The sequence below is a fragment of the Aethalodelphis obliquidens genome, unplaced genomic scaffold (genome assembly GCF_003676395.1).
Source record: "Aethalodelphis obliquidens isolate GAN/ISIS:26980383/991018 unplaced genomic scaffold, ASM367639v1 scaffold41, whole genome shotgun sequence".
NCBI lineage: Eukaryota > Metazoa > Chordata > Mammalia > Artiodactyla > Delphinidae > Aethalodelphis > Aethalodelphis obliquidens.
The window spans coordinates 15,239,676-15,249,275 of record NW_020837985.1 but is presented as its reverse complement, the minus strand read 5'-3'; the positions used below and the strand labels follow the sequence as shown (position 1 = coordinate 15,249,275).

General features: G+C 52.5%; 1 protein-coding gene across 9 annotated transcripts in view; it reads right to left on the bottom strand.

The window, feature by feature from the left end:
• The window catches only part of DENND3 (DENN domain containing 3), a 58,311-nt gene that overhangs the window by 31,031 nt on the left and 17,680 nt on the right, over positions 1–9,600 (bottom strand). For 6 of the 9 annotated variants that reach the window (XM_027078004.1, XM_027077998.1, XM_027077996.1 and 3 more), the window contains exons 6-9: positions 7,704–7,823; positions 7,220–7,438; positions 4,204–4,319; positions 999–1,154 (exon numbers count right to left, since the gene is read on the bottom strand). In XM_027078004.1, the coding sequence (XP_026933805.1) occupies positions 999–1,154; positions 4,204–4,319; positions 7,220–7,438; positions 7,704–7,823 (611 nt within the window). The remainder of the gene's footprint in view (positions 1–998; positions 1,155–4,203; positions 4,320–7,219; positions 7,439–7,703; positions 7,824–9,600) is intronic. The other 3 variants (XM_027078001.1, XM_027078002.1, XM_027078003.1) reach the window with 2 other exon arrangements.

The window sequence follows — 9,600 nt, the reverse complement described above, 5'->3', positions numbered from 1 at the left end:
AGGGCGGGGAGAGAGACAGAGAGACAGAGAGAGAGACAGAGGGGGGGAGAGAGAGAGGGAGAGAGGGAGAGAGGGAGAGAGGGAGAGGGAGAGAAAGAGAGAAAGAGAGAGAGGGAGAGAGAGAGGGAGAGAGAGGGAGGGAGAGAGGGAGGGAGAGAGGGAGAGAGAGGGAGAGAGGGAGAGGGGGAAGGGAGAGAGAGAGAGAGAGGGAGGGAGAGAGGGAGGGAGGGAGAGAGAGAGGGAGAGAGGGAGGGAGAGGGGGAGAGGGAGAGAGGGAGAGAGAGAGAGAGAGAGGGAGAGAGGGAGGGAGGGGGGAGGGAGAGAGAGGGAGAGAGGGAGGGAGAAAGAGAGGGAGGGAGAGAGAGAGAGGGAGAGAGGGAAGGGAGAGAGAGAGAGAGGGAGGGAGAGAGAGAGGGAGAGAAGAGGCTGCAAGACAAAGCAGAGAAGGGAGAGTGGGAAGAAAGAAAAGGCCTGAGGGCTTTGCCACCAATAACGTCTCCACAAAGGCGTGCTATAAACGTAGGCATACATTTACCATCATGCTCCTCAAATGAGTGCACATTTAGGCCAGCAGCAGGCACTCAGCCTGCACTGTATCGCACTGAAGTAAACACACCGCACTGTCTATTTAACTGATTCAGCTCAAGGGCTGGTTCCCAACAGCACACCATAGATGCTGATGGTGACAGTGATGGGAAGAAAGAAGAAAAGTTTCTAACAGGGGCCAGTCCTGGGTGCTCCAGCCTGGGCTCTCCTTTGGGCAGCTTCATTCCCGAAATGATCCGTCTGTCCCCCTACCCGGGCCTGACTATCCAAGGTGGTCAATCGCAAGAGAGACGAGGGGGTGGCAAGGCCCCAGGCGGGGTACACACACTCCCAGGGATCCTCGTGGAGGCAGGGGCCTCTCCCTCATCACTCCTGGATTTCAGTCCCCGGGCTTTGGGGCCGTGGCCACTGTGGAACCGGGAGCTGGCTAGGGAGCAGGTTGCTTTAAACACCTGAAGATGCAGACGAGCAGCTGCAGGGTGATCTGCTGGATCTGACAGTTAAGCCGCTGCTGCCAGGCCCGCCGGCAGGCTCGGCCCTCGTTCAGGTCTGTGCTGGCGCAGAGGTGAGCGAGGTCCAGCTCACGGTGCATCTGAAGGCTCTGGACCCTGGGAAGGAGCAGAGAGACACTGACCACGGCCCAGCCCGTATCACGCGACTGACTGCTGCCTACCGGTCAGAGAGAATCCTCCGGGAAGAGGGAAGTTAACACTCTCAGGACACTCAGACTCCCTATCGATAACTGGGGCGGGGAGGGTGTCATTACAAATACATCCCTATTGGGAGTTTATTCACCTCCCAGCACAAACGGCTCATTAGTGCAGGATTCACGAAGGCCTCGTCTTTGGACCACGCACGTCTTTACACAAGCTGAGTGTTCTGTCCTCCTTTGCAGGCACCTGCCCTTCCACGACGGCCAAAGGGTTTCCAGTGGGTCTGGGAGGGACGGCGCAGCTTCCCTGCCCAGGCAGGCTCGGGGGGCACGAGGCACGGCCACTTACTTGTCTGGAGGTTCTCAGGGACGGGGGCTCACAGCGGTTTTCATCACACAGGATCCTGGCCTCCCCAACACTGCCCAAGGCTGCACTTTTTTTTTTTTTTTGCGGTACGCGGGCCTCTCACCACTGCGGCCTCTCCCGTTGCAGAGCACAGGCTCCAGACGCGCAGGCTCAGCGGCCATGGCTCACGGGCCCAGCCGCTCCACGGCATGTGGGATCTTCCCAGACCGGGGCACGAACCCGTGTCCCCTGCATCGGCAGGCGGACTCTCAACCACTGCGCCACCAGGGAAGCCCCCAAGGCTGCACTTTTACATGAGACTTTGGACACCAAGGAGCAAGTCTGAGGCTTTAAATATGCAAAGTAAACCCACCCAACAGTATCCAAAGGTCAGGTGGGGCAGAGGGGACCCGGCGGTCACACACTCTGATCATGATGAGGAAGACAGCGCGGCAGTGGGCGGCCAGGCACAGGGGCGTCTCAGGGAAGAAGGGCGCTGCTGCCCCTTGTCTCTCCCGGCCAATACCGAGTGTGGGTGCTCGTCACCCCAGGCCCCGTGGGGAGACCCACTGCCACAGCCCAGATCACGGTCCCAGAGCCCTTCACAGACGAGCCTCCGACCACGCACGGGTTAGTTCACATTTATACAGCGCCCCCCACGGTGAGCCTGAGACTCCACGTCCCACTGTCTGGGGCCCTGGCCAAGCGAGACTCCAACCCCCAGGCATGTTCTAGAATTCTAACAATAACACGAGGGCAGAGGTAAGATCCCATCTCACTGGGGATGCGCCACCCAAGCACACTCTTGAGAAGCTGCGCCCAGCGCTGGCAAACACCAGTCCTGGAAAGTCACCCTCTGCAAGTCCGGGGACTGGGGACTGCGCTTATCAGAAAGTGACTGGATGATGAGGAATGTGGGCTTCACCTTCGGAGTTCACGCAGGGTGACACTCCCACCCGGACCCCTGGCTGGGCCCCCTGAGCACCGCCCGCCAGCCACGCAGGACTCCACACCCCGAGCCTGGACTCAGCTTGGGGAGTTTTATAAATTTTTTGAAGACGGAAGGAACAATAATGAAGATGGCACTCCCATGTACTTTGTACAAACCATCCAGATAGAAGAAATCATTGATACCAAGGTGTTATAGGCTGAATTGTGTCCCCCCAAATTCCTAGGTTGGAGTCCTAACCCCCAGCACCTCAGAGTGTGACTGTGTTTGGAGACGGGGCCTTTAAGGAGGTCATTAAGTTAAAATGAGGTCACAAGGGTGGAGCTAATCCAATATGACTGGTGTCCTTATAAGAGGAGATTGGAACACGGACACCCACAGAGAGACGACCACGTGAGGACACAGGGAGAAGACAGTCATCTACACACCAAAAAGAGAGGCCTCAGGAGGAACCAACTCTGCCAACACCATGATCTCGGACTTCCAGCCTCCAGGACTGGGAGACAATAAACGTCTGTTGCTTAGGTGGTGTTTGTTACAGCAGCGCTCGCTGAGATAAGAGGCAGAAATGAGAACAGCCAAGTCAGGGAGCCAACACAGAACCACCCGTTCCTTCCCCTCCACTCAGGCCTCAGCTCCTCCCGCATCCGACCTCCAGCAGACAAAGCAGACAAAGTAAAGGGGAACAGTCGGCACTGATAAAAGACGGGCTGCGTCACCAGCTCCCGCGTCACCAGAGCACCAGAGTCCAGCTACTTGACGACAGCCGGGAGCACCTGCTGCACTAGCCCCCGCCCCACACCCTCCATGGGTCCCACCACGAGCTGCACGCCAGGCCTGCCTCAAGTCCACACACGAGCCGGAGGACTAAAAGCAGGGTCTCTCCCACCACCATTTGATTAGATTCCAAAGGGGGAAACGTCCTCCGCAGGTCCACCTGAGGGAGCCCTGGCTCTGCCCCGACCCACCTGCCCCAGATGCACGTTCTTCCCAGCGTAAATAGTAATCACACCTCCTTTCACCCCCCGTGAAAGAAGTATGCGGGGCAGTCCCCGTCAGGCCTCTGTGATCACCACAGAGGCCGCAGGGCCTGCAGAGCCTACAACGATTATTATCTGCCCTTTTTGGAAAAATTTTGTCTTGCCTGATCTCGGCCAATGAAGTGTAGTCATAGAGATGGAAAAACCACAAAGAGCCACAAAACAGGTATGAAAAAATAAGAGAACTAAGAGAGCACTGGGTAGGGGGGTGGGGGGGTGAAAGGGGAAGACAGCTTCCTGCCCAGGGAAGGACGGCGGGTCATGGCCGTCAGGGGCCCCCGACTGACAATGCCATGGGGCAGACGCCACATCTGTTTGCCCATTATATACATACTCTGCCCAATGCATTGGATACATATCTGGTGAGTGGATGAATGAATGAATGAAGGAATGAAGGACAGAGAAGGAACTTCAGAGATCACAGGCACAGAAGAGGGTCGAGAGGTGTCCCGCGGGTGTGACCGTCCCCTGGCCTGGGGGCCATCGTTAGTATTTAGACAAGATTGGAATGAAGACAAATGACTTTTATTTTAAAATATTCACAAACAATTTCCAAGCTACTAAATATTACATAAACCATTTGTTAATATAAGATTGGAAGAGATACTTGAAATTGGCAAGTATGAACCTGAACAAGATTTTTCCAAATACCTACTATTTCCCCCCTTACCTCTGAATAAACGTCTGTGCCGCCAGGAGAGGGATGTCAGGAACGTCAACGTCCTCATCGTTAGAGAAGGTGATGCTCCCAGTGTCGATGTTTATCAGAATTAAACCATCGGCTTCCTATAAAATAAGTTTGTAAAGATCGAGTAAGAATCTGAATTTGTTTACATCTTTGAAAACACAAAGATACACTTTGCATTCACCAAGATCGTGTCATCGATAATTAAATTCTCGTATCTAATACGCACACAAAGCCTTATATTATCTACCAGAAAAATGCGGCGTATACCGTGAGTTAGGTTAACAAGCTAATTTGATTAAAAATGCCTCTTTGAGTCAAGATTCCAACATACGAGGTCAGGCCTTCACCCACCCTTGTGCAAACACTCCATGTACCACTTCAGGGAGCCTGGAGAGAACATTCCAGAGCCCCAGTGGGAGCACTCCGACATTCAACACTCAGGGTGCCCGCTGAGTGGCCCAGCCAGCTCTGCACCCCACCTGCCCCAGGACCAGAGCACAGGCGGGTCCTGGGCTCAGGGATCCCACACACTTAAGAGTTCTTGAGATGTGTGGACGGCTTACTTGTTAAATCTTATCTGTGAAAAAACACACAAATAATGAGTCACACTCCGGAGTTCTACACTTCAACTGTCCCGGGAACAGGACGCCAGAATCCTCCCCAGCTTTCATGCTGGGCCGGCCACTCAACACGCGTTTCATGGCACGTGAAATAGGCACAAACACGTCTCCCAGAGCAGAGGCTAAACCAGCAGGGGACAGGCCGCGCTCGTGAGCACGAACACGGAGCTTTCACAAGGACCCCTTCCGAGCTCCCAGCACATCGAGAAGACATACAAACCCCAAAACACTTTCAGTCAAGACCTGCTGCTTTGCCCTAAAAACCACCCAGAACAGGTAAACCACTAAAACGACTTCCTTTGTGACTGCGGACTGGAATCAAGTAAATATGTCTGCAAGTTTCCCTCCTAAAGGGGCTGAAACAAGACAGTTTTTCCCCTAATGACTAAAAAAAGAAACACAATTTTGAACTACAAAGTATGCCTATTTTTTCCTCATTTGCGAGGGTGACGTTTTTCCATTCCTTCCATGAGGTCTGAATGGCCTTTTCCCACAGTGTCTGTCCCCTGGTGAATCATAGGTTCTGCCAACAACACAGACGTCCCGGCTCCGCCCCAGGAGGGACGCTGGGCTTGGCCAGGATTTGCTCTAAAACGCCGGGAAAAAAATGGATGGTGGCTGAGGACAAAGAGGGGTGCACGGCATCCCTTCCACTCTTCTCTCAGCTTTTGCGTACACTTAAGAAATTTTCAAAATAAAGTTAAACAACACTGTAAATCAACTATACTCTAATAAAGATTTAAAAATAATAAAATAAGAAGTTAAATGAGAACCTACCCCGTACCAACTACCAATAAACGCAAGGATAAGTGCTGCACATCGCGAGTCACTGGGGAAACGCACAGCAAAACTACCCAGAAGGAGGATGAGAATCAAAAAGACAGAAGACAAGCATTGGGAGGAAGTGTGGAGATCGAGCTCGCCCTCTGCTGGAGGGAAGGTGTCTGGGGCAGCAGCGGGGAACGACAGTCTGGACATTTCTCAAATGGTTAAACACAGCGCTAGCACCTGACCCGGAAACTCCTCTCCTAGGTACGTACCAAGGTAAATAAACGCGTGTCCACACAAAAACTTGTACATGAGTGTCCACAGCTGCATTATTCACAGCTGTGGTCCAAACAACCCCAAATGCTCTCAACTCCCGAATGGATAAACAACTGTGGCCTCTTCATTCAAGGGAATCCTACTCGGCAATAAAAATAACGTGCTGCTACACGGATGAACCTCAAAAAACATGCCGCTAAGTGAAAGAAGACAGTCATAAAAGACCACGCATTGAATGATTCCATTTACGTAAAATCCACGTATACACAACAGGCAACTCCACAGAGACAGAAAGTAGATGCTGGTCGCCAGTGTCTGGGGGGTTGGGGGATGACTGCTAACACATGCAGGGTTTCTTTGTGGGCTGACCAAAGAGTCTAAAATGAGTTGTCACAGCTCTACCAAGTTCCTAAAGCCACTGAGTTGTACAGTTAAGTCCAGGAAACTCTGTGGTATGCAAATTATATCTGAAAAAAAGCTGTTTTAAGAAAACCCAACCTGCTCTTCCTGCTGGCGATGTCACAGTTTATCACAAACCTGTGGCATGAGCTCCCCTTCGAAATGCACCCCACCAGCACAGCAGTAAAAACAGCTGCTGCATTTTAAGCACTTACCGTACGCCAGCCTGCTCTATGGGCCCCTTGACGCTGCTATGATGATGTGGCTGGCACACTCCCTGTCCTTTCACAACCAGGCCTAACACCCCGACACAGGTCAGCCCCCAAGCTGAATCCAGTAAACGGCCACTGGACCCAGCAAGGCCCACGGACCCCTTGGACACGGAGCAATACACTGCATGCACCTGCACTCTTCTAGGAAGCAGGCCCACGGTTTTAATGAACAACAGAGGCTTAATCAAAAAAGGGAAAATGGAAAATATGGAGTGATAACAATGGTGGCTCCCATCCATGAAGCCCAGTCACCTGCCAGGCAGGACAGGGGACATTCCTCAGCCAGAGCCCTGGGAGGCCGAGGCCATGCCCACTTCCCAGATGAGGAGACTGAGGCTTAGCAAAGGCCAGTAAGTCACTCAGGGTCGCAGAACTAGTAAGCAGCAGAGGTGAGACTTGAAATCGGTTCCCTCGACTCCAACACCTGCCCTCACCTCCCTGAAAACCCTGGAAGCCACCAGAGATGTCGTGAATTTAAGTAGCCTGAGAAGTGGCATCAGGGTGTGGCCTTGAGGACAAGGAGGCAGCACTAGCGCCCTGTGATGGAGTGACCGCGGGCCTCTGCGCCCCCCACACCGCAGGGCACCTCCCAGCAGCTTCCCACGCGTCCCCGCAAAGCACCCACGTGACTTAATGCTCTGAATCCAGCGGCGGGTGCCTAACCTTGCTGACTTCTTCAAAGTGGTCCAGGTGGCAGCCCATGAGAAAGGACGTGGGCGCCATGACGAAGTCCAACATCTGCCGCGACAGGATGGGGACGAAGGTGTGCTGCCACTGCAGGGGGTGCAGGTAGGCCATGAAGCACTCAGCCACGAGCGTCAGCAGAGCCCAGCTGGACGAGAAGAACACGACGTGCTGCTCCGTCAGAAGGCACGTTAGGATCTGGGGAAGCAACAACACCGCGAGCAAGCCTGAAACACTGCGAGGGCGCCACCCAACGAGGCCGGGCGCGCGGCAGCTTCCACCCTGCCGTCCCCACTCCACTTGCCAGGACCAAAGCCACCTGACCCCAGAAAAGTGCTGCCTGCAAACAGCGTGCTCTGTGGTGAATGTCGGCTTTAAGCAGAAAGATAAGTGTTCTGAGTAGTTTTGATGCCCCATTAAGCCAGTCAGCGTGAGATGCTCACAGGTGTGGAAGGACGCGCACCTGTAGCACCTTCTCAGGTCTGAAGCGCAGTAAGGGCAGGTGAAGGTCCAGGTCGATGAGGGGGCTTTCGGGGTCTGCTCTCGAGGGAAATACGATCTGTAGTGGTTTCATGTTCAATACCTGCAATGACCAATTTCCATCATTAGCTCAGGGAGCTGCTCCCGGAGGAGACTGAAGGCGGTGAAATTCACCATTGTGGCTCAGAAAGCGTCTGAGCTAGAAAACACGTCTGGAGACTCATGCTGTCACCTGCAACGTCACAGAGAAACAAAACAGTCTAGAGATGATAAACAGAACTGCCAGGAATGTTTCATAATGAATTGAGGACTTAATGTCTTTTTCAGCCAAACTCCCTTAAACTCTTTAATTAATTAGGAAACAGTTCCTTGACGAAACAAAGATAAACGGCCTCCAGAGATCCGTCCCAACGAGCACGAACTCAGAATCCATCGCGTTCAAACTAACCTTAACCAGCATGCACTGTTCTCGGTTACTACTTATTAGGTATTCGCTTATATTTTCAATTTAACAGTCAAAGCTCCTTAAAGACACGGAATTCACAAAAAAATGTTAACGGCACTTTATTTTTCTAAATGAGGGTATTTAAAAATGACACTTCAAATGCAAACCCCACGTTCACAGGACGCCTATTACGTGTTATAGGTCGAGGCAGACGTGAAGGAGGGAGGTGCGGTCCCTCCAAGAAGGCGGCGCTGGGAACAGCAGGGTTAAGCCTCCCCTGGCCTCACACACAGGGGAGGCACTCTGCAAGGGCTCTTCCACGAGCACATGGAGGGGTCTGAGCAAGAGCAGAGCTCCAGGGAAATAGAACAGAAAGAAGCGATCGAACCTGATGACAGAGAGGCTTCCTCTAGGAAAGGCGTGAAAGGATGAGAAATGGAGGGCAGCAGGGTACCAGGTCAAGAAAAAGGGCTACAGGACAAAATGCTCACTATTCACACTTTCTTCCAGTCACCTTAGCCACTATTCTATTTTCACGTTAAAAAACAAAACAGGTCTTCCCTGGTGCTGCAGTGGTTGAGAGTCCGCCTGCCAATGCAGGGGCTGCAGGTTCGTGCCCCGGTCCGGGAGGATCCCATATGTCGCGGAGCGGCTGGGCCTGTGAGCCATAGCCGCTAAGCCTGCGCGTCCGGAGCCTGTGCTCCGCAACGGGAGAGGCCACAACAGTGAGAGGCCCGCGTACCGCAAAAACAAAACAAAACAACAAAAAACAAGAAAAGAGACTGTCATTTTTGACAGTTGGGACATTTGCAAGTGCCTCCAACCAATACTTGGGGCCTCTTCGCTTTCTTGTTCCCAGTTTGGCTACAGAAGCAAGACGTTAAAAATAAGGTGGATTCACTTATGGGACTGATGTGTTTGTTTTAAAGCAAAACAAAACAAAACAAAGCAGAGTTAAGCATTCCAAGCTGTGATGAATTATTAACAACTATAAAGTCTATAATGAAAAACTCTCCTCAGTATTTCAAAAAGGAAACGTGAATGGATAAAGAAGATGTAGTACATATACACAATGGAATATTACTCAGCCATAAAAAAGAAAGAAATAACGCCATTTGCAGCAACATGGGTGGACCTAGAGATTGTTGTACTGAGTGAAGTAGGTCAGACAGAGAAAGACAAATATCATATGATATCGCTTATATGTGGAATCTAAAAAATATGGTGCGGGGCTTCCCTGGTGGCACAGTGGTTGGGAGTCCGCCTGCCGATGCAGGGGACACGGGTTCGTGCCCCGGTCCGGGAAGATCCCACATGCCGCGGAGCAGCTGGGCCCGTGAGCCATGGCCTCTGAGCCTGCGCATCCGGAGCCTGTGCTCTGCAACGGGAGAGGCCACAACAGTGAGAGGCCCGCGTACCGCAAAAAAAAAAAAAA